Source organism: Typopeltis vanoorti, chromosome 3, assembly GCF_054136105.1.
Source record: "Typopeltis vanoorti isolate ZY-2024b chromosome 3, IOZ_Tvanoo_1.0, whole genome shotgun sequence".
NCBI classification, from domain to species: domain Eukaryota; kingdom Metazoa; phylum Arthropoda; class Arachnida; order Uropygi; family Thelyphonidae; genus Typopeltis; species Typopeltis vanoorti.
In genome coordinates this window covers 123,835,492-123,862,143 of record NC_143551.1, presented here as the reverse complement: position 1 = coordinate 123,862,143, position 26,652 = coordinate 123,835,492, and the positions used below count along the sequence as shown (strand labels likewise).

At 36.5% G+C, this 26,652-nt stretch overlaps 1 protein-coding gene across 5 annotated transcripts in view; it reads left to right on the top strand.

Annotated features, from left to right (window-relative positions):
* Window positions 1-26,652, top strand: part of LOC150108537 (uncharacterized) — a 284,792-nt gene that overhangs the window by 69,606 nt on the left and 188,534 nt on the right. For all 5 annotated transcript variants that reach the window (XM_090415967.1, XM_090415968.1, XM_090415966.1 and 2 more), the window contains one exon: window positions 16,635-16,982. In XM_090415967.1, coding sequence (XP_090272093.1) covers window positions 16,635-16,982 — 348 coding nt within the window. The remainder of the gene's footprint in view (window positions 1-16,634; window positions 16,983-26,652) is intronic.

Sequence of the window (26,652 nt, the reverse complement as noted above, 5' to 3'; positions counted from 1 at the left end):
TTAGCTCTTTTATACCTACTTGATTTGTTTTATCGTTTTCCCCCTAAATTTTCTTAATTTCACTCTGCATCCATTTCATCTCTTGCCAATTTAACTTTCTAATCTCGTGTCACATTCTCTCTATCATTCAGTGTTTCTAATTTTCGAACTCGCGACCCATACTTCACACTTTCACTCATATTCATCCTTTTGAGTTTTTGCTAACTAACTTTTATCTGACAAAGAAAATTCATTCTTGAAGTTTAATGTTGGTGATCTCAGAGTTGTTTCGCAGTTTTCTCTTATTAACTTCTTAGCTTTCTGCTCATTGAAATAATTAGTTGTGGTTTTATTATTATTCAGGACCTCTAGAGTTACAAGACTCATCTTGGGAAGCCCGTTTTTGTTCACTTATTTCTTAATGGGTCATTAACATGAACTCCTTCATCACTTTTTCTTGTTCTTCGTACACAACACATGAAGAACAAGATATGTACAACCCCATAACTATCTCTTTAATCTTCAGTGAAAATTAGTAGCACTCACAATTTCATTCATTTCAAAATTGAATTACTGTATATTGTTTTATGCACTTCAACAAACTTCTAAAATATTCTTTTGTTGTATATGTGAAAGTGAAAACATGAGAAATACAACTTCAGCCGTACACTATTATTGTATATTAAACTGTGTTGGAGGGATGAAGAAACAAAACAAGACTAGATGCATTTCAAGACCATTCACACTCCAAATGCTGAGCGTGCGCACGCGCGCGCACACACACACACACACACACACACACACACACACACACACACACACACACACACACACACACACACACACACACACAGAGGCATTACTTTCTGAATGCCACTTGTGTAATTTGATGGAGAAATAGCCTTTATCTAAATTTATATAACTGTCAGACAGAATTGGATAGCTGTAATGGCTAGATGAGTCAGATACTCAATGTGGGAGGCTCACACTGTTGCACACAATGCTCATCCAATTTCTCTAGAACCTTTGCCACAACTCCAGATATACATACTGGCCTATAATTTGAAGCCACAGACTTACCACTACATTTATGCAGTGGAACAATTTTACCTTCTTTCCACTCCATTCGAACCTGTGCTGTTGTAAGACTCTTATTAAACAAGCCTGCCAATTCCCTGGAACATTCCCTTAAAATGTGTGGTCATATGTCATCAAATCCTATCGCTTTGTTGACATCAGGTTTATTTATTTCCTCAAATACCTCCTGCTCACTTATAATTAAGCCATCCTCTCCCACATTCTCTGCACTTAAGTTCCTCATGATTCCACCCTGATCATGATGAAATACCCTTATAAATTGATCACTGAATACCTCAACAATGTCTTCTGCAGCAGTTACCATTCTCCCACTTTCATCCATTAACATCATCTTACCACGATCATTCTTTCTTTTACTTGCCACATATCTAAAAAACTCTCTAGAGTTTTTTCTTTGTCTGATTTGCTAATTTCTGCTTATACTCTACTTTTGTTTTCCTTACTAACTGAGTCACTCTTTTGGGTTCTTTATACTCTTCATGTAACTGATTATTACCATTATTCATCTTGTACTTCCTCCATATACACCCAATTCTCCATTTACGTGGTAGATAGGTTCCACAAAAAATCATGTAAATGAAAACTGTGTAAAAAAAGAATACAGTGCATATGAAAAAATAGAAGAATGGTTCCAGATATGAAAACCTAATATGAACAATAAGTTATTTTCAAACAAAACACACACACACACACACACACACATATATATATATATATATATATATATATATATATATATATATATATATACTGACTATGACTGAGACCAGAATAACAATTAAATTTATTCAAAATGCAACAGGTTTCATCAGATTGTCCGACTTCTTCAGGCGTGGGGGAACATAGAAAGCAAGTAAACACTATAAGAAACATCGTATCACTATAAAATGACTATTATAAAATTCAGTTTGAACTGTAGCTACAGTCCGTGTTGCAGTTCTATTGTTAAGTAGCTGCGTGCGTCTGATTTCACGCGTGTGCCAATATTGGATAGCAGAGCTGAAAGATTCCAGTAGATTATAGCTAAGGTTATTATTTATGTGATGAGGGTCCATAACAATTTCCTTAGACTCGACTATGTGTCGCTCCACCTCGTCATGGCATATATGAAGGTTTGAGGTTGTTGTCCAGTTTATCTCATGTTGACGGCCTTCATCATTTGTGTTTACTGAAAACAGTACATGACTTGACAGGGCACTTGCTCTAGTTCTTTTGTAGGCAATGTCTCTCTGGTGTTCTTCTAGACGTAGGAGGATGGATTTTTCAGTTTGGCCATAGTATTGCTTCCCGCAGTCACACGTGATTTTGTACACTCCTGGGAATTGTAGATGATTGTGAGCTTGTTTGTATTTGCTTAAAATCGATCTTAGTTTAGGAAGAGTAGAGAAACAGGTTTTTATGTTGAACTTTCTTAAAATTCTTCTTAGTTTCGTGGAGAGCGAGCTGATATAGGGTAAGGAGATATAACCTTTTGGATTGTCTTGTGTTTCTGAGTTGTTTTGGTGGCGCGGTATAGATGCTTATTAATAGTTTTCGACGAGTAGCCATTACTTGTGAAGGTTCTTTGTAGATGTTGTAGTTCATTTTTTAGATCTTCATCATCTGACAGTATAGATCTAGCACGATGTGCTAGGGTTGAGATGATACCCACTTTCTGTGCAAAATAGTGATGTGAGGACACATGCAGGTGTCTTACTAAGAATCAGATGTCTTAGTAAGTCTTACGTCCAGGAAAGGAAGAGATCCATTTTCTTCAACCTCCATTGTTAATTTGATATCTTGGTGGAAGTTGTTTAAATGATTTAAAAAAGACTGAAGGTTATCTGTGCCATGTTCCCAGATAAGAAATATGTCATCTACAAATCTTAGCCAAATTTGGCTATGATTTGTAGATGACATATTTAAGAGTAGCCGAGGAGATTGCCTTTTGTTCTAAATCTTCAAAAAAGATGTTAGCTAATATAAGAGACAGGGGGCTTCCCATTGCCAATCCTTTATTTTGTTTGTAGATTTTCCTCTCATATTGAAAGTAGTCCGAGTGAACGCAATGCGATAACATGAAAAACATGAAACTCAGAAAACTAATGAAACTCTTTCTACTCATGAAACTCTCCACAAAACTAAGAAGAATTTTAAGAAAGTTCAACATAAAAACCTGTTTCTCTACTCTTCCTAAACTAAGATTGATTTTAAGCAAATACAAACAAGCTCACAACCATCTACAATTCCCAGGAGTGTACAAAATCACGTGTGACTGCGGGAAGCAATACTATGGCCAAACTGAAAAATCCATCCTCCTACGTCTAGAAGAACACCAGAGAGACATTGCCTACAAAAGAACTAGAGCAAGTGCCCTGTCAAGTCATGTACTGTTTTCAGTAAACACAAATGATGAAGGCCGTCAACATGAGATAAACTGGACAACAACCTCAAACCTTCATATATGCCATGACGAGGTGGAGCGACACATAGTCGAGTCTAAGGAAATTGTTATGGACCCTCATCACATAAATAATAACCTTAGCTATAATCTACTGGAATCTTTCAGCTCTGCTATCCAATATTGGCACACGCGTGAAATCAGACGCACGCAGCTACTTAACAATAGAACTGCAACACGGACTGTAGCTACAGTTCAAAGCTAACTGAATTTTATAATAGTCATTTTATAGTGATACGATGTTTCTTATAGTGTTTACTTGCTTTCTATGTTCCCACGCCTGAAGAAGTCAGACAATCTGATGAAACATGTTGCGTTTTGAATAAATTTTTGAATAAATTTATATGAACATATCCCAGTACCGAGTTAATATTACAAATTGCTATATATATATATATATATGTGCATCTCTTAAAGAAAATAGTTTGTCACTAATAAGTAATAAAACATAAATTCAAAAAGGTCCAAATACAACTGCACATATGGTTATTAGTTAGATTTTATTTCCTATCACTTTCGGACAGTAGCTGCATTCTTTTGGTGAGATTGTAATTAAATCACTTCCATCACTTGAAACACTTTGGCTGTCCTGTTCATAATGGAAAAATGTTTTTTTCAGTAAAAGGAACTAAATTAGCACTAATTTCCAATAATTCTGAAGGTTGTTTTTTTTTTTTTTTACCACGAACTCTGTAATTAATCATCAAAATCCTGTTTTGACTAGATCTTTGTATAATTCTTTATCGTACCATACATGACTTTAGTTCACTTTTAAACTGTTCAGCTCGTTCAGTATTTAATCATGTGTAAGAAAATGACTTTGCAATTTTACTAGCCATTTGAAGCCCTTCTTAGTTAATCCTGCAGTGAGTAGAATCTCTTCATTATCATCATCATCACTTTTTTCTTTTTCATTGAGATTCTCAAGGACAGCTTCTGCTATTTTGTCATCACCGACAGCCTTGACAACCATCAATTCTTCAATATCTGCACGCGAAAAATCATCAAATCCTTCTCTGCATGTGCTAATCTGATGATATTGGGATATTCAGTTGTATGCAAAGGTACAGGGTTTTCTTTTTCATACATTCTGGCCAAGTAGCTTTCCAGCATGCATTTAAAGTTGATGGTTTCAATTCTGATAATGCCAACTTAGCAAGTTTGATGCAATCCAAAATAGAAAATTTTTTTCTCACATCAATAACTGTCAGTAAATTATCTTTAGCTAGTTTATCCAAAATGTATTGGAATGTTTTTGTTATGTAGTAAGTTTTGAAGGTAGCAATCACACCCTGGTCTAGTGGTTGTATTAAGGATGTTATATTAGGTGGCAGAAAACAAACCACTTTCGGGTGTTCTAAAACAGGATGGATAGGCACATTATCTATAATCAATAAAACTCTAAAGTCCAGATTTTTTCCCATCAAATAGTGTTTAACTTCTGGAATAAAACATTGATGGAACCATTCATTAAAAATTTCTCTTGAACCCAAAATAAATTTTTCATCGCCCACGGTCTTAGGTATCAATTAATGAGGAATGGTTTTAATATACGATCTCCAGAAGCATTTAATTTAATTGCTGCTAAATAATAGTCACACAGTCCTTAGCTGCTTTAAAGCCACGAACACTTTTTTGTTATTTCACTATATAAGTTCTACTTGACATTTGTCTGCATTCTGTAGCATAGAGTAATCCCTGATATTTAAAACATCGAAGGGATTCCCCAAAATTCAAATTTAAGTACGTATGTACTGTACTAGGAAATTATAATTATAATAGAAATACCCTTTTTAACAGAACTGAATTCAAACAGAAATTTTAAAAATAAGTGCCATTTGAACTGTGTTAAATCAAAATATACAGTGTAAAAATAGAATTGCTTTTGTTTTCTAAACTGTGTTATTTTGAAATCGTGTAAAAAACGCCATGTAAAAAGAGAACTAGCTGTACTTTCTTTTTCCAGATTTCATACTTAAGCTCCACATTCATCCATTTTACATCTACCTTATTTTAGCCTTTTGGCCTTTGGAATACATTCACACATTGATGCTGTTATATTTCTTTGAAAATTTATTTTTCACTTGGTCAGACTATAATAAATTTAGTTTAATCCTTTATCCAAGTGTGTGCAAACAAAGTTTGCACCTGAAAGTATCTTCAGGACTGGGGTAAAGTGGCCCTTCCCTTAATGCATAACATTATACATATCCGCAAGGAGATGTGTTTTGCATTATGGGAGATACTGAGATAGGTATGTTGGTAGCTTGCTCCACCTTTGCAAGGAGTCGCCGGTGTTGTGCCACTTTACCCCAGTCCTGAAGATACTTTCAGGCACAAACTTTGTTTGCACACACTTGGATAAAGGATTAAACTAAATTTATTATAGTTATATTTCTTTGTCAGTTCCCGTGCAGCATTTATTTTCTTACTGCTCAACTCCTAATTGCATGTTATTGCTGAAAGCTGTCTCCTAAACTTGTCATAATCACCAGCCTTTTAATTCCATATATATCCTTTCCTCACAAAAGTCTGCATATGACTAGCCACAACACAAGTGATTACTTCATGATCATTTTCACCAACTGGAAGAAAGTGTGAAATCCCTCACAATTACATCCTCTGATGAAATGATCAGATCTAGAACTCTCAATCCCCACGTGTCCTCCTTTTCGTGCTGCCTGAGATAGTTATCTCTCAAGAACTCGAGAAATTCGTTGCCCTTATTCCAAAATGCTTTCTCTTCATAATTAAAATATACCACCATAATTAAAATCACCCATAATAATTATCCTTCCTTTGTTCACTAATCCAAGTTGTTTATACATTTCTTCATCACCACCCTTCATATTCCCAGGCCTATAGCAACATTCAACTAAATATGTCTTCCTCTCAACCTCTACATTACATTACACTGCCTCATAACCATTTCCACTATTTCCCTCTTTCATGTCTACCTTATGTGGACTTAATTCCCTTGTTATCATCAGCAACACTCACCTCCCTTCTTGCCCTTTCTATCCTCATGACAAATACTGTATCCTTCCATTTCTATTCCCATATGTTTCACTTATTCCAATGATTTTGGGCTGAATAAACTCAATCACTGAAACCATTTCATCCTCCTTATTTCTGATATACTTCTGGCATTTGTAAATAAACACAGCAGTTCATTTTTAGGTCTATAACCAGTCATGTCCAAGCCATTTATTGGTTGTGATTTCCCTACCACACCTGCCCAGTCACCTTTGTCACCACTTACCACATATATCCGTTCAGTTGCAACTTCTCTACCCCACATCACAATATACTACATCTTCATACACACATTCGCTCCCCCTATTCACCCAGTTTCATTGTTCCTCTTGCATTCCCGTTCTCTCTTCATCTCTCACACAACAACTGTTTTCACTGCCAAGCCAAGCCAAGCACTTCTGCCTCTTCAGTACTACGCTCCTGATTTTTCCCTTCATCTCTTTCTTCTGATGTCTTGCAGTCATCACACACACTGTGCTTCCATCCAGCAAAATTTCTCCAGTACACTCACTCCAAAGCCATTCAAATACAACCCATCACACTTGTATAATTTCATTCTTCCCTCAAACACAATTGGCAATGTCGAACATAATTGGTATTATTATGTATCTGTGTGTGAAAAAATAAAAATAAAAAAAAAAAGAAACAAATTTAAAACAGTTGGAGAATGAATGAGAAAATAAGTCATGAAGTTATACAAGCCATCCTATATATGCCTGTGGTGAATTTTCTAGTACTCACATCAGTTTGACTACACTGGTGATTAGTCAGTATATTTCACCTGCTGTTCGTTCATATTTTTTTATTCATGTATTGAGTTATTTATCTCACATTATGGCTGGAGTAGGTTTACCTCCAGTTGTTCTGACTTTCCCCTTCCAAACATAAAATCACTCTTGAACACTTTTGTTATTAGTTAAATTTATTATTATGCTTGTGATTCAGGACCTATGTGGAGTCACATGACTAATTATCAGAAGGCCATCCAAAACAACACAAAGTCTGTAACACACCATACCTTGAACCTCATCCACTATTCATGCTTCAACCACTCTCCATGCAAAGAAATCACTACTCATCCTTTTACTTATTACTTCCTTTCACAATTTCCAGGGATGGCCCTTGTCCTTACTCCATCCCTTTATTCTACCATACGAAAGAATTTCTCAGTATCAATTCTGTAACTACTGATCAACAGTTTAGATGTCTCAATCATATCATCTCTTCTTTTATCTGCCAAGCTTTGTAGTCCATATTCCCTCATTTCTAAATAACTTAGGGAATTAAAACAACGTAGATCCGAATATAAATTAAATAATACTTTAATAGATATTTCCGATATTTCGGCAATGTCTCATTGCCATTTTCTAAAGGAACTTAACAAAAGGCAGGAGCACAAACAAGCTCTAACAATATAGTAACTGGAAATGAAGATATGAAGCTATCTTTCTCCTAGAAGTCCTGATGGTGCCCTCTGGCGGGCTAAGTAAGCATTCCTGGCCGTTGGGCTGAAGGTCTGCTGATGTATGCCTCCCAAATTTGGGGCAGTCGCATACAACCAAATTTGTTGAGGTTTGGAGAGTTTCTTAGGGCAGAGGCTGATTCCATAAATAATCTTTCGAATTTATATTTGCTCCGGTGTATTATTTTTGCTTTCTTCCACCGTATTCTGTGGCGAGTATCCAGAGCATGGTCTGCAAGACCAGAATGGCTATATTTGTAAAACCGGATGTAGTCCTTGTGTTCAGAAATTCTGATATTCGCTGTCCTGCCTGTTTGGCCAAAGTACGACAGTTTACAACTGCAAGGGACCTGGTATACACCAGGTAGGTCTAGGGGAAGTGGTTGGTCTTTGGTAGAGCGGATAAGGGATGCCAATTTTCTGTAAGGCCTGTAACAGGAGGTGAGGTCATGTTTTTTTAGAATTTTGGTAATTTTTTCCGAGGTGCCTCGGATGTAGGGAATGATGATGGATTTAGAGTAATCTTTTTTGTGGAGGGGGGGAGGAGGGGGGCTGTGGTTTGTAGGTTTTAATATTTTTTGGATTTTTGGGGGGGGGGTAGCCATTGGCTGAGAAAGTGTTTAGGATGTGATTTAGTTCAGTGTTAAGGGCTATGTCGTTAGAACAGATTAGTTTAGCCCTGTTGTATAGTGTTTTTACCACTCCATATTGTTGTGAGGGGGGGGTGAGATTGTTGGTGGATGTATCTGCCTGTATGGGTGGGTTTTCTGTAAACTGAGAAAACCAAAGTTCCATCAGGCTGGCGGGTGACTAGTGTGTCTAGGAAGGGGAGGCAGTTGTTTTCCTCTTTTTCCAGGGTGAACTTGATTCTGGCGTGTTGGTTGTTTAAGTGTGTGAGGAAGGAGAGGAGTGTTTCAGAGCCATGTGGCCAAATAGCGAACACATCATCAACGTAGCGAAGCCATATGGTTGGTTTTTGTGGGGCAGAGGCTAAGGCTTTTTCCTCAAAGGTCTCCATAAAGAAATTGGTTAAGGGTGGGGAGAGTGGTGAGCCCATGGCTGTCCCCTCTATTTGTTTGTAGAATTTTCCCTGCCAAACGAAATAGCCTGAGTTCATTGTGAACTGAAATAGGGCTGAGATATCGGGAGAAAATTTAGCTTGGATTAGCTCTAAAGTTTCCTTGAGTGGGACATTGGTGAATAAGGAGGAGACGTCGAAGCTGACCATTATGTCATTATGTTGGAGTGTAAGGTTTTCTATGCTGGCTTTGAAGTGGGCTGAGTTTTTTATGTGTGATGGTGTGTTGCCAGTATAGTGTGTGAGCTCTTTGGCTAAATATTTAGCTAATTTGGATGTGGGGGAATCAATGCCATCCACTATGGGACGTAATGGCACATTTTCTTTATGTATTTTTGGGAGTCCGTAAATACGGGGGGGTATAGAGTTAAACGGTTTTAATCTGTTGGTAACTTCTACAGGCCAAGAAGTGACTTTCTTAAGGAGGCTGTGAAGTTTTCTTATTTGTGAGTTGGTGGGATTGTAATTGATAGGGAGGTAAATTCGAAAGATTATTTATGGAATCAGCCTCTGCCCTAAGAAACTCTCCAAACCTCAACAAATTTGGTTGTATGCGACTGCCCCAAATTTGGGAGGCATACATCAGCAGACCTTCAGCCCAACGGCCAGGAATGCTTACTTAGCCCGCCAGAGGGCACCATCAGGACTTCTAGGAGAAAGATAGCTTCATATCTTCATTTCCAGTTACTATATTGTTAGAGCTTGTTTGTGCTCCTGCCTTTTGTTAAGTTCCTTTAGAAAATGGCAATGAGACATTGCCGAAATATCGGAAATATCTATTAAAGTATTATTTAATTTATATTCGGATCTACATTGTTTTAATTCCCTAAGTTATTTAGAAATGTATAACCAACGTATAAGCCTATCTACGAGAATCATATTCCCTCAGTCTTTCATCATACCTAACATTGTAGAGTTCTGATATCATTTTTGTTATTTGCCTCTGTACTTTTTCCAAGGTTAATTTATTTCCTTCAAAAAAGGAAATCTGAGCACAATATTCCAGGTGTGGCTTGATCAATGCTTTATGCAATGAAATCACAACTCTTCTATCTCTGCTTCTCTGCTGGTTAGCATCCTTCTCAATATTGCAGCAATCCTCTGGGTTACCTTCACCACCTTTGCAATATGTTCTCTGAATTTCAGGTTTCTATCAGTCATGATTCCCCCCCCCTCCCCAGATCCCTTGCTTCCCCTACTTTCTGCGGTACTGTTCCTCCAGCAGAGTATGCAGCCTCCCATTGATGTATCCTAAACTTCAAGACTTTACATTTAGCTGAACTTAACTGACAACTGATTCATTTGCCCACGTTGTTTTATGCACTTCTACAAACTTCTAAAATATTCTTCTGTTGTGTATGTGAAAACATGAAAAATGCAACTTCAACTGCACACTATTATTGTATACTAAATTGTATCAGAGGAATCAAGAAATAAAACAAGACTATGTACATTTCAAGACCATTCACACACACGCACACACGCACGCACGCACAATAACCCTTCCTAACTTCACATCATCTTATTATCCATTGACAATGTCATTGATATTAAGATTGAACAGTACAGGTCCCAGTACTGAGCCCCATGGAACCCCACTTGTAACCTGTCTCCCTGAAATTTCCCCCCTCATACAACTCTGATAGGTATCAGACAGCCACTCCCCAATCCAATTCACTAATCTAATATTAAATCCATGCGATGTAACTTAAATATCAGCTTATCATGTGATACCCTGTCAAATGTCTTTGTTAAATCCCCCCCCCCCCAAAAAAAATTGCATCATTTGCCTTTCCCTCATCAACTGCTCTTGTTACTTTATTATAAAAGGAAGTCAGATTACTGAAACAAGAAGAACACCTCCTTAACAAATCCATGCTGACCCTCACAGATAACATAATCCTCATCTGTATAATGCTGTATGTGATCTTTCACTAATTTCTCCAAAATCTTAATAACTACTGATGAAATACAAACTGATCTATAGTTTGACATTTCCATTCTATCACCCTTATGCAATGGAAGACTATATACATATTTATATATATATATATATGTTAAAGATACCAAGCTATTTTAAACCTGGTTTTTACTCCATTTCCCAAGTAAGCAAACAGACAAATAAGTCAAGTTTGCGCCTGCACGTAATGCAAGTCTAGCTGACCCTGCAGGTAGTGCAAGACCAAGGTAACTCATGGTAAAAGTAGAATAAGCTCTGATCACTAATCTTAATATTTACCCATAATTCCAAGCACATCTCCTGGAGGAGATGTATGATGCTTTGTATTAAAGGTAAGGGGCCACTACCCAGACCGGTTTCGACCTTTATTGAAGCTCTGTATTACTAAAATCTTGATATTTCTAGCCTGGCTCCCACTGATGAGACCTAAAAAAGCAAAATAGTAATTACTATTCTGCTTTTTTATTAAGCTGGAAAGTCCATGCTTTTTACCTTGTTATTTTTATATCTTATGTTTTTTATTTCTCACCTGAAGAAGTCGGAGCACCGATGAAACTAGTCGTGATGTATTAAAGGTTTTTTTATACTTTCTCGGGTTCTAGTCAGTTAAATTTATTTTTATAAATATATATATATATATATATATATATATATATATATATAGGTAATTGACTATTACCTTCCTTCTGCTCCTTAGGCATCTTTCCTATAGCTAGACTCTCGATGAAAAGCCAGGTCAATCGAGCTATCAGTTCTTTAGTACATTCCCTCAAAACTAAATATATATCTATATCTGAAAAAAAAATTAAATTTATATCCAGGTATAATTATAAACTTGTGTATTTCATTGAGTTCATGTTATTTCCATCCTAGATGGACTTATTTCTTTTGGTGGAAGATTGAAAATAATAAAATAAACAGTAATGGCTCAAAACAAAATTTCTGGGGTAAACTACTGGTGAATTTTCTTATTTTCTTACTCCTCCATGCAAAACCTATTAATACTTATTAGATAGGCAGTCCCTCTATCCAACTTGTAAACCTAACTCTCTTCATACCAGTTTAATTAACAACTTGTCCTTTGGCAATCTACAAATGCATTCATAAAATACAAACACACTGCTGCATATGCATTGCCTTGTCCAATGCATATGTCTTTGTAATATACATGCAGGTAACTAAAATCCTCTTGCCTTGAACCAGCCCATGATGGCCATCGCAGAGAATCCTGCTAGCATCAACAAGATTTTGGATCGAAGCCTTCACTAACTTTTGCAACACCTTAACCACAACATGAGACAACCAGACAGGCTTGTAATTTTATTATTATTATTATTATTATTATCCAGGCCTCCATGGAGTCAAAAGACTCATCATGGGAGGTCGTTTTTAGGAAACACAAAGTTTATCATACCACTCCTTGAACCCATTGACTGTTCTTGCTCTAACCACTCTCTCAGGCAATGCATTCCATGATTCAACCACTCTCCATGCAAAAAAAACTCTCCTCACCCTCTTGCTCACAGCCTCCTTTCATAACTTCCAGGGATGGCCCACTTTTCATCACTCCTTCCCGCTGTTTGACCAAGTGAAAGAACTCCCCAATGTCTACCCTGTAACTGCCTCTCAACAGTTTAAAAGTCTCGATCATATCACTTCTCCTTCTATCCACCGAACTCTGCAGTCTACATTCCCTCAATCGATCCTCATAATCGACATTGTACAGTCCTGAAACCATCTTTGTTATCTGCCTCTGTACCCTTTCCACATTTAATTTATCCACTTCAAATCCTGGGGACCAAACCTGAGAACAATAGTCTAAGTGTGGTCTGATCAGGGTCTTGTACAACAGAATGATAACTGTTTTATCTCTGCAGATCAGTGCCCTTCTCAGTTTTCTATCAATCATCACCCTCAGATCTCTTGTCTCTTCTACTTCCTCCAGTATAGCTCCTGCAATCGAGTATGCATCCTCCCATCAATGGTTCCCAAACTTCAAGATTTACATTTTGCTGCATTAAACTGATCCCCCCTTTCATTTGCCCATCTGTCTAGTTTATTCATATCCTCTTACAGGGCTGCCACATCTGCACTATTACTGATAACCCTTCCCAGCTTCACATCATCTGCAAACAACTGAATATCCTCTTGCAATCCATTGACAATGTCATTGATATAAAGGTTGAACAATACAAGTCTCAGTACTGAGTCCTGTGGAACATCACCACTTGTAACCTTCTGCCTCCTTGATATTGCCCCACTATACACAACTCTCTGATACCTATCAGACAGCCAATCCTGAATCCAGTTGACTAACCCGACATCTAAACCCATGTGATGCAACTTAAATATCAGTTTATCATATGGCACCCTGTCAAATGCCTTTGCAAAATCTAAAAAAATGGCAGTATATGCCTTTCTCTCATCAACTGCTCTTGTCACTTTATTATAAAAGGCAATCATATTACTAAAGCAAGAGCACCCGTTAACAAATCCATGTTGATTCTCACAAATAACATTACCCTAATCTGCCCAACAGTGTATATAGGCCCTCACTAACTTCTCTAAGACCTTAACAACTACTGATGACACACAAACTGGCCTATAATTAGACACTTCCAGTCTACTACCACCCTTGTGCAGTGGCACTATCTTACCTTCCTTCCATTCCTTGGGTACCTTTCCCACAGCCAGACTTTTATTGAAGAGCCAGGTTAATGGAGCTCTCAGTTCTTTAGCACATTCTCTCAAAACCCGTGGTGAAATACCATCCAGTCCCACAGCTTTACTGGTATCCAGAGTACTCAGCATTTGGAACACACTCTCCTCTTGCACCTCTAAACCCTAAACCTGCCCTATCCCTCTAGTATTAAAACCTTCTTCTTCTCCAGGATGAAATACTCCAATAAAGTGCTCATTGAACAACTCCACTATGTGTTCTCTGCATCAGTCACTCTATTCCCATTTTTATCCTGCAATGTCATTTTTCCACAATCATTTCTCCTCCTACTGGCCACATAGCTAAAAAATTCCCTAGAATTTTCTTTGAATCTTAGTGCCAATCTCTTCTCATATTTCAGTTTTGCCTTCCTCACCATACTGGTCACTCTCTTGACCTGTGTCTTATATTCTTCGTGTATCTGCCCTCCACCTTTCTCCTTATATCTCTTCCATAATCTCTTTTTCAACTGCAGTTCCTGTTTGATATTGTTTGTCATCCACTTTACACCAAATTGTGTCTGCTTTTTCACTCGTGGAATACAGCTTACCATTGCTGCTAATAAATATCCTTTATCCTTTCACAATTTCCCAAGCACTAATGATATCCTGACCTTCCAATTCTTCCCTCCATTTTAGAGTCTCGTATATCATTTCCTTTGTGAAGTGGAATAATTTTATTCCTTCACTCCTTTTATTTAAAAAGCGCATGCAAAGAGTAAGTCTTTGCATGCACTTGTTAAATAAGTATATCAAGACTGTTGTTAACACATCATCATTAAAATATGCTCTGGTCACCAAGTTCTGTTAACTCATTCAGATCATTCATGGGTTGAATGTAGGCCATTACAAAGAATATAGATGAGATATTTAAAGAACAATTCATTAAGGCATTTCATTGTAAGTGCAATTTTCTTTTTTTAGAGAGACCATGCGAGTGAGCAGGAGAAATTTCTCATATATCTCTTGTTAAAAATATGAGTTGATGAGTCTTGACTCCTTGGAGGTGTCACATAATAATAATAATAAAAAAATATCTCCACAGTAGCAGAATAAGAGGCCATCCCTTAAAGGTGTGAGCAAGTGAGTGAGAAGTAGATCATTTCCTGGAGAATGGTTGGTGAGTGGAATGCAGAAATTGTGACTGGATTTAGAGTACATTTTGATATACATTTTTTTTTCTCTTTTTTGTGAGAGTGTCAACCTCCTGTGATGAGTTTTTTGACTCCTTGGAAGTCTGATGTGAGTCTTTTGACATTTTGGAGGTCTGATGTTAATAATATTTTTAATTTATTCTCTGTCAGTGAAATTACCTGTGCACAGAAAGAAGATAAACAACAACATTATACATGTTAAGATACATGTGATTTTCATGATACAATATAATAATAATAATGATAATGATACCTTTTGTAATGATCAGAAGCCTATATTCAGCAGCTCTCAAAAAAAAAGAGATAAAAGTCATCCAACAAACTCATGTTCAACTGCACTCACTTTAGTTCTTTTTCAACCAGAAACCATGGAGAAAGTCATCAACAGTCAATTTCTTCATCACCTTCAGGCTCATAGTTAATCAGAAACTAGCAATATAAATTTTACACCTCTTGACTACAGAGCCAACTTATTGGCCATTACCACCCATCTTTGAGCATAAGACATGGAAATGTTTACAGAAACTCTTGACATTTCTAGGGAATTTAATTAGATTTGCACAGAGACCTTCTCAGTAAACTACATCTTATAGTCTGCATTCTAAGTTTTTAAACTTGGTTGCAAATTTCTTTTCTGGTCATTCCTTATGTGACCCCCCCCCCCTGCACCAAATATTCTGGCCTTTACTTTAACCCTTCTTTGGCTTGCACATAAATGATCTCTCACTAATCTCAAATCCTATCCATAGTTAAGCTGATGACAATACACTTCATTCCTCTTCCTCGTTTGACTAACTTTGTAGTCACAATCTTAGGGGGCTCAAGATCTCTTACATGTACGAGTAAAAAATACTTTCTACTCTGATTTTGCTGTCATTTAGAGGATTACCTAATTACCTGTGTTATCTCTTGCAAGAAAGATCTCACTTCTTACCCTTGATAATACCCAGATTTCTGTTCTTGGGCTGACTTAAGCCTGTAGTGCCTCTCATGACACAAACACACCTTGGTATTGGTATACCTTTCTGCTCAAGGCACTACTTCTCACCTGCACAACTGCTAACACTGTATAAACTTCATCCATCCCTGGAATATTGCTCACATATTTAGGGTGTTTTGCCTAAAACCTTCCTATAATGCTCATTAGGGAAGGAGATAATAAAACTGTCCTCTTTCTGCTGCCTTGGCATGGTTAGCCCCCCCCCCCCTGCCATTTCTCTCTTATACTTTCTTTTAGCACAAGCTATGACTCATTCAACTCCATGACTGTATTCACATTGAGACTTTTAAGATTTCTTTTTCAGCTTTTAGTGCATCCAAAGTACTAATGTATTCCTGGTTTCCAACATTTTTGTGGATGAAATTATTATAGATCATAAGCTTGATTGCTATTATTATTGTACTTCTATGAAGTCACAATACATGTGAGATCATCTCCCCCATTTTCCATGTCAATAGTTTCAGTTCCTTTAGCAAAAATCCTTCATATTTATAGTGCAATTTATGCATTGTATAATTAGAAATTACCTTTGTAGTATAGTGTATAATGAAACCTCTGTCCTAACAGAAGTGACTAGGTTATCCTACATCTGCTTTTAAGTGTAATAATATTTCATTATATAGCTTAAAATGTAATAGAATATTGTTACAACTCACAATATATAATAAATTTTAGCTTAATAATTTTATTTTATTTATTTATATTTCAGTCTCAAGCCCCCTTTCCTGATTTACTCACTACTACTAGTCATTTACCTTCAAGTTTACCCAGTGTGAATTACTTTTGTCCAAAGTGTAGCATAGGCAGTTATGTTCACAGTAATTCAACAACAGTACTTGATCATTCCTTAAATGACATATCACCTTCTTTTCTTCATGATACTGGTTCTTCTGCTCATGCAATGCAGCATCCATCATCATCAAACTCATCCCTTAAATGCAATAAGCAATATCCAAATGGACAGTGTTTGAGTCCCTTTCAGTCACAAAATGGTTCAACAAGTTCTTTGTCATCATTATCATCATCTGGATTTAATTCTTCTATGCTACAAAATGAGGTATGTTGGAAAACATATTTTAAATTGAATAAACTTAGTAATATTAATCTCACAAAATATTAGAGAATGGAGCTGTAATACCAGCAGTGAGTCAACATGGAGATGCCCAGATAATAATAATAATAATAAATTGGCACCTCTCTCTCTCTTTTAAATAGAATATATATATATATATATATATATATATATATATATATATATATATATATATATATATATATATATATATATATATATATATATATAAATTTGTTTGAATGACTATATACTGAGAATGAAAAAGAATAAGGTTTAATGTTAAGATACTACTAGTTTTGTTGAATAAATCAACTTCTTCGGGTATCACAGGCAAAGAATTATATAAAATAACAGAGACATAAAATTACATCAACAGATCTATTTTATACTAGATCTGTTGATGTAATTTTATCATGTCTCTGTTATTTTATAATTCTTTGCCTGTGATACCTGAAGAAGTTGATTTATTCAACGAAACTAGTAGTATCTTAACATTAAACCCTATTCATTTTCATTAAAGAAGCAATTTTTAATATCATTCCAATCCATTACTCTGTTATGTATTTTAGAAATTAACAAAATCTACTGTTGATGCTTGTTTTGAATTTAACCATATACATTGAGTTACATGACGTGCAACTTTCTCTCAGCCATCTTTCCACCCTTTTGACCTTTTTAGTATTCAGTGCTTAATCCTATCTTTGAAAAGCAGCCGTAATTGGTGTTGTTTTTTTATGTGACTCTTGCTCATGAAAGGTTATAAGATAAGCCTATATTGTGTTAGTACTATGAGTCGGCTAAGGATTTATTTTTTTCTGTTTTTATTAATTGTAAAAAAAAAAAAATTCAGCTAATGCCTTTTTGGTCCTGCATAGGGAGTAGGCGAGGCCGTTTCAGCCCTATCTAACTTTTGGAAACTGAGTGGGCAGTTCAGTCTCCACTGGTAGCCAATCAGAGATGGCTGGCTCAAGGCTGTCACTAATTAATCAGTTAAAAATTGTTAAAAATAAATGAAAATATGTTATATTTTTATTTATTTTTTACATAGTCTGGAACCTCTACTCTAGAGCAAACATGGAACTTTTTCAAGCCATCTCAGTCTTCCAATAATCTCCTGATTATTGGAAGACTGGTCTCAATGGTTAATGAAATTCATCTCCAACCTAAAGTAAATTACAAACATCTAGGCCCACAGCGAGATTTAAACCTGCAGGCCTATTGGTTGGAGAGCAGGAAAGCTAACAGTCAGTCACCATTCATCATTAATGTTAGTTTTTTTGCTGTTTAAAAAAATGATTATAAAAAAAAAAAATAATAAAATCAGCTAATGCCTTTTTATTCCCGTATAGGGAGTAGGCGAGGCCTACTCTCTATACGGGAATATCTATATTTAGCACTATCTAACTTTTGGAGACTGAGTGGGCAGTTCAATCTCCACTGGTACCCAATCAGAGATAGCTGGCCCAAGGCTATCACTAATTAAGCAGCATGCAGTGTAGAGGTGGCTCAACAAGTGCTGCCATCTTGTGGTTTCTATCCCTAACACAATATATTTAATGTCTGAAATAGTGTGGGTTCTACGGTCGATTTTCTTAGTTTACAGGACGAAAAACCCGAGTTTCCGGGAGAAAAAACCGTTTGCCCATGCCAGAGATTGGCTAACTCGGGAACTGGTTGAAAAAAGGCTTAGAAAAATTTCTTCTAGTCACCGACCAGATTTGAAACACCAAGTCTTCATTTATTATTCCTGATACCTTCAAGGAGTCCAAAGACTCATCGCGGGAGGATACCTACAACTGTCTCAACCACTACACCGAACCTCTACTGCGAAGTCTCTATCAATGCCATCTAATGCCCACCTCCACCACAACTAGTATTTTTTGTCTGTAAATTGCATGTGTTCTGAAGGGCCGATTTGTCTGTATGTGGGATGAAAAACCTGAGTTTCCGGGAGAAAAAAACCCTGCTACCTCCGTATGAGATCGGCTAACTCACCTTCGATTGCAATCGTCCAGATAAAGATTCTTTCTATCGTGACGAGAATCGAACTTAAGCCTATTCCAATCGAAGGGCACAATGTACCGTCGTTCTTCCAATTGCACTACGGAGGCACTTAATATACTTATTTTAATGTGAGTCAACAATTTTTATTTATTTTGCTTTGTGAAACATCATCTTGATATTCATAATTAAAAAAGAAAATTAGAGCAATTTGCAGCATTATTACCATTACTGCCACTTGGTACAAAAGTTTTGATATTGGTATGGAATTTGATATGGAATAAGCTGCATCCCTTAAAAACATGATTTTCTCCCAAATCCAATGAACATGCTGAAAACTCTAAAAATCTGTGATTAACAGTTGTTTTCTGCATTATATGCAGAAAACATTCTACATGATGAATGAAATCATATTGCTTGCTTGGTTTGATTTGAGAAAATTAAAATCAACTTTGCACATTGATGCACACATAATTTTGTGGTAATGAGCAATGGGTAAATTAAGCTGGCATTGTTTGTCCCATAAGAGCCATATGCCTGCTGCTAGCCATCAGTGATATTTACTGAGCTGTTCATTATCCTTGTGTCTCATACCCCCCTCCCCCCCAAAATCCTATCTTATAGTTTGACTTTTCTCTTAACATAGCATGTTGGCAGAAAGAACTGGGTGTTTATACCATTTATATATTATATTTATACCTTTATTCCTGGTTTCAGTAGCATGGACTGAGGAAGGTGAGCATGGTGTGGAGATGAATATAACATTAGGAAGTGTGACTGGGAATAATTTAGCAGAATTGAAGGATGGAGTTGATTGAGCAGGTGAAGGTTGAGCAAGGGTTGGATGCTTGGAAAGAGAGAGAGAAAGAGAGAGATACAGGTTCTGAGAGAAGAAGTGGTGGAAAATATAAAAATTACTTGAGAAGTGTATAGTGAGTGTGATTAGGAGATAAGGATAGCTGATTGTGAGGAAAATAAGAATAGGAGAAACAGTTATGGGAATGATAGAAGGAGAGAAGAGAATGGGAAAACCAGGGCAAGAGAGGAAATGAGAGAAAGTGGAGATAGTACAGGAGCAAGGAAATAGGAAGATGACAGGAAAGCAGGTAAGTGAGACAACAAGGAAGGAAGGGGGGGGGAGTGTCCAAAGAGAGATTGAAGGATGCTAATGAGCAAGGAATGGATGGATCTGTGAGATGTGATGTATCGAGATCTGTGGTGTATCTATATTTAGATCTGTGATGTATCGAGAGTTGGTGATTCATGAAGTGCAAAATAGAATTGTAGAGGAGAGCTTGCCTGACGAAATGATAGGAAGCCAACAATGAGCTGGCCTTGTTGGCTGAGTGGTTAGCATATTTGCTCTATTAGTTGTTTTCTAAAAACTAAATTCATGGTCATAAGTAAGAAACCAATTCTTAATTTAGCACTTTCTTTAAATGGGAAACAAATAGAAAGAGTGGCAAAGTTTAAATATCTCGGATGCTGGTTATATGAAGATTGCAATCCAGAAATGGAAATAAAAGAAAAGGAAATAAAATAACAGCAAGAAAAAATTTTCTCTTGATGAAATCAACACTGTGTAACCGCAGTTTAAACTTAGAGCTTAGAGTACGCATGGTTAAATGCTATGTATGGTCTGTACTGCTGTTCGGTGCAGAAACTTGGACCTTGAAGACAACATCAATAAAAAGACTTGAAGCCTTTGAGATGTGATTATACAGACGAATGTTAAAAATCCCATGGACAGCAAAAACGTCCAATCAGGAAGTACTGGAACAAATGGGGAAATCATGTGAACTTTTAGATACCATAAAAAGAAGGAAAACTGCATATCTTGGTCACCTACTTCGTAATGAAAAATATAAGATACTTCAATTGATTATAAAAGGGAAGATAAATGGAAGAAGAGGACAAGGAAGACGAAGAAAATCTTGGCTGGCAGATATCAGACAGTGGACTGGTATGAACTCTGAGAGACTGCTCAGAATAGCTGAGAATCGCTCAAAATTTGCCAAGGTGGTCGCCGACCTCCGATAGGAGATGGCACTCAAAGAAAGAAAGAAAGTTGTTTTCTGCATTATGTGAAACAAAGTATTAAGAAACTGTTTGCTTGGATTGAATATTGAATTGAATAAGATATGAATGAATAATAATAGCAAGGTAAGTCAGTTATAATATATGAAAAAAGAAGAAGTATGGTATAATGATTCAATTTGTGCTAGATGAGGTTACTATATCAAGCTTCCCTGAGAATTAAAATCAAGGATGTGACAAATGCAATAGAGAAACAGAAAAGAAAAGTAAAAAGAGATGGCAGTGCATATTGAAACTAATGATTCAAAAGTGATAAATAGAGTATGAAAGGATTAATGGAAGAACCAAGAAAGAAAAGTGAGAAAGTGAAAATTGTTTCTTTATTACTGAGAGAAGATATTACAATAGATATATTAGCATTAAATCTGGAAGAAGAAGAAGGTATTTTGGAGGCAGTACAAGATGAATAATGATAATAATCAGTTACATGAAGAGTATAAAGAACCCAGGAGAGTGACTCAGTTAGTAAGGAAAACAAAAGTAGAGTATGAGCAGAAATTAGTAAATCAGACAAAGAAAAACTCTAGAGAGTTTTTTAGATGTGTGGCAAGTAGTAGGAAGAATGATCATGGCAAGATGATGTTAATGGATAAAAGTGGGAGGATGGTAACTGCTGCAGAAGACATTGTTGAGGTATTCAGTGATCAATTTATAAAGGTATTTCATCCTGATCAGGGTGGAATCATGAGAAACTTAAGTGTAGAGGATGTGGGAGAGGATGGCTTAATTATGAGTGAGCAGGAGGTGTTTGAGGAAATAAATAAACTTGATGTCAATAAAGCGATAGGATTTGATGACATATGACCACACATTTTAAGAGAATGTTCCAGGAAATTGGCATGCTTGTTTAATAAGAGTCTTACAACAGCAAAGGTTCTGAGGGAGTAGAAAGAAGGTAAAATTGTTCCACTGCAGAAAGGTTGTGGAAAGTCTGTGACTTCAAATTATAAGCCAGTATGTATATCTGGAGTTGTGGTAAAGGTGCTGGAGAGATTGTCAAGAAGTAGGATACAGAATTGGGATTTAAACAGCAAAATTCTTTGTGGTAATCAGCATGGGTTTGTTAAGGGTAGATCATGTTTTACTAACTTGCTTATGGAATATAACAAGGTGACAAATACCTTGGATAAGGGAGAAGCATATACAGTGGTGTACTTGGATTTTGCAAAAGCTTTTGATAGGCTCCCACATGACAAACTATTAAATAAATTGAAACAGATGGGAATTGGATAACAGACTGTTATCTGTTATCAGATAGTTATCTGTTTCAGATAACTATCAGTTATCTGAAACAGATAATTATCAGTGACTGGCTGTCAGATAGGTATCCCATAAGAGGAAAGTCAATAGTGGTGTATAGCAGAAGTTGGGGGTGGGGGATCAGTTTTATGACCACTGTTGTTCAATTTGTATGTTAATGATATTCGGATGGGTTTAACTAGTGATATGCAGCTGTTTGGAGATGATACAAAATTGGGGAGAGCAGTATAAAGTTAAGCAGATGTTATGGCCTTATAAGAGGACTTGAATAGATTGCATGAATGGGCAAATAAGTGGAACTATCAGTTCAATGTTGCAAAGCGTAAGGTTTTGAAATTTGGTAAGCAATGATGGGATGCAAAGTATATGCTTGGTGGGAAAACGTGAAAGCAAGTAGAGGAAATGAAAGATCTGGGAGTGGTGGTGGACAAGGAACTGAAATTCAGGGCCACATTACACAAAGTCGTGAAGACATCACATTGGATAATTGCAATGATGCAGAGAATCCTGACATGCAGAAATAGAGTTTATGGTGCCATTGTATAAGGCCTTGATCAGGCCTCATGGATTTTATGCACAGATCTGGTTGCCTGGTTTTCTTGGTGATGTGGATATGTCGGAAAGAGTCCAGAGAAGTTTCACAAAGGTTGTCAGTGATCTTTGGAATGTGGAGTATGAGGATAGATTGAGAGAATGTAAATTGCAAAGCCTTGTGAATAGGAGGAAGAAGGTGAATATGATTGAGACATATAAGCTAGTCAGCAGGATGTTATCAGGTTGACATGTAAGTAATTTTTCATAGAATGAGAAAGAGTAGGGGGTAGAACAAGAGGCCATCACTGGAGACTGTATAAAGAGGGTGTGAGCAGAGGCATGAGGAGAAGGTTCTTTGCATGGAGAGTGGTTGGTAAGTGGAATTCATTGCCTGAGTATGTTGCGAATGTAGATATATTGAATCATTTTAAGACACCATTGGATGAGCATTGTGTGCAATAGTGTGAGCCTCCCATGATGAGTCTCTGTCTCCATGGAGGTTGGATGTTAATAGTAGTAATAATAATAATAATAATAATGATATGAGTTAAGGATGATTCCAGTAACAAATGATTCAGTGTGCAGGCTATAAAGACAAAATGGATGTGAGTTTTTGAATAATGTAGAGTGAATTTGATTGTAGAAATTACTTGTTTAATCCATTGAAGTGCCTGCAGTTGAATGGATTTATCATCAGGTATAAATTATTTACTATAGTGAGACCTAATGCAGAGAGTCAGGGAAACTATATTATCTAGGAAGGAATGCTGAGAATGTGTAAGTTCAGTTATGGGGATGTGCAGATGTACTAGTGATACAAATGTAAGTCAGCATTATAAATTAGTTGAAGGGATAGACTATGCTTGCATTCAGACTTTCTGAGCATGTCTGGAGATGGGAAAGAGAAAGTTGCCCAACTGAGCCAAGCAGGCTGTAGATGTAAGTACATGATGAAATGAGGAAGTAAGTTGATAGATATATATGCAGATGCCAGGAACATTAGAAACAAAGTGGTGGAGTTTCTTGTATGTTGAACATTATAGCCTAAAATTCTTGGCATTAGAGAAACCTAGTTCAAAGTTAGAGGTAGTAACTTCAGTCGAGTGTAAAGTATATAGTATTTTTAGGAATGACAGCAGAGGAGTGGGGCTAATATTATTGATATCATATGAATTGTGTCCAGATAGCATAGGAACTCATGAAAGTAATAATGGTAATAAGTGTGAAGTGGAGGCTAACAGAATGAAATATATGGTGGGATGTTTACACACCTGGTGGTCTCAGTTGCTGGAGGCAGAGAAATGCAATGCTAAATAACCCATGAATACTAAATGAGAGTGATTATTATAGATGACTTAAACCAACAAAACATTAATTGGGTAGTAGAAAAAAACTCATGAAAAGAATGAAGGAGATTTATTGAGTTGTTGTGGGACAACTTTCTCAAGTAGTATATGAAAGAAGCAACTTGAGACCACAGGTTCCATGCTGAACTATAAAGCTGGAAATTATCACAAACTCAAAAGAATACTATATTCAGCCTTATGGTATCACTTACTGAATGGGAAGGATATAGATGTGAATGGGAAGCTTTGAAAAGATGCTTAATTAAAGCAATATCTGAATGCATCACTAGAGTTCAAAGAGCAACTAATATGAAATAAGAATTCAGCAATAAGGACAGATGGGATATTACCACGTATGCTTAGGAATGTTCTGCCATACTGGCTGTGCCCTTGACGTGTTTGCATAATTTGAGTCTTATCTCAGGAAAGATTTCATAATAATGAAAATATAAATTGCTGATACTTGTTTGAAACCTAGTCTCATTCATCACTAATCTGGTATCTAATCTCTTCTGTTCCAGTTTAGTTACCAACTTGTCATATAACAGTCTATCAAAAGCCTTTACAAAACCTAATTGTACCACTGTATCATTATACCACATCTCCAATGCATTCATCACCTTATTGTGGTATGTAAGTAAACTGGTAAAACATGACCTCTCTTTAATGAATCTGTACTGACCACCTCCACAGAGGACTTTTTTGGCTTGATTTTCTAGATTTTTTTTTTTTTTTTGCTATCATTACAAACCAAGTCACCTTCTTGGTCTGCTCTTTATACTCTTCATGCAACTGATTATTACTGTTGTTTATCCTGTGTTGCCTCTGCAGTGCCTTCTTTCAGACTTCATGCTTAATTCCTTTATTCATCCATTTGACACCTACCTTATTCAGTGTTTTGTTCTTTAATACATTCACACATTAATGCTATTAAATAGCTTTTGGTTAATACCCAGACAGGTTTTATCTCCTTTCCTCTTAACCACCTCATTACACTATAGCTCCAAGCTGTTTTGTAAGGTTTTCTAATCACTGGCCTTGTGGGCAGTATGTAATAGAGGGCACATAATAACAGATCTGATCATTTCATCATTGTAAATGAGGTGTCATGTTTCCATCCATTTGGAAAGAGGGACCATGAGGTACTCAACTGGGTAGTGGCCAGCCATATGAAGACTTCTGTGAGGAAAAGATATACGTGGAAATGCAAAGCCACTGATTAGGAAATCTTTCTAAAAGTAATATTTCCTAATCACTGTCTTGTGTGTATGAAGAGTATACTCATGTAAGGAACATGAGTGAGCATTACCCAATGTAAGAGCTTAGTAGGTTTGCTAGATATTTTGGATAGGTATACTAGATTATTATTAGATGTACACTTCTAGACAACACTAACACCTATGAAAAGTTGAATCACAATCTGATGGGATATTACCATAATAAGACCACCAACTCAATAAAAAAACACGCTGAACTGGTGTGAGGAAATAAACAAAAAAAAAAAAAAAATGTCTCGAATCTAAACACTCTTTGGTTCCAAGAATCCATAGGGTCCCTAAGCTGCATAAACAGGACTTTCCATTGAGACTTCATTATCATCATTATCATTATTATTACGGGCGACTCCAGGGAGTCCTTAGACTCATCGAGAGAGGCCCTAAACATCATGTCCACACAACTATTCGACATTCTCACAGTATCTATCATACCTTGCCTCGAACTCACTCACTGTCATAGCACCCACACACAGACTCTGGCAGCTTATTCCACTCATTTACTACTCTAAAAGTAAAGAACCCAGCTCTAACACCCTTGCTAACCACACTCTTGCCCAGCTTCCAAAAATATTCATCCCTACTAAGCTCTTGCACAGGACAAAAAATGCACTTATTTAAAGAACACCATATATTTCATAGAAAACATCAAAGACATCACAATAGTTTCTACTGATATACTTGCAAGCTTGAACATAGTAAATCCGTTCACCAACCTACCAAGAACAGAAACCATACAACTATTGCAAGACCTCTTCCCACCAGACATAGTGGATCTCTTTAAACACTGCATCAATAGAACATTTCTCATATTCTGAGATGAATATTTTGAACAGAAGGAAGAGCCAGCAATGGGCTCTCCTCTTTCTCTCTTGATATCAGTTCATGGAGTGGTTTGAAAAAAAAAAGCCTTTCCATATCAAGGAATACAACCTAAAATTTGGCAAAGATATTTTGACAATATTTTCATCATCTGGCCTGGTACTATTACCCAATTAGAAAATTTCATCACTTACCTCAACAATCTTCATTCTTTAATTAAATTCACTGGTGAATTAGAAATGAATGGGTCTTCTTTACTGTTTCTGGATACACTAGTTGCGATATCATACCAAAATGCACAGAACTTCTCAGTCTATA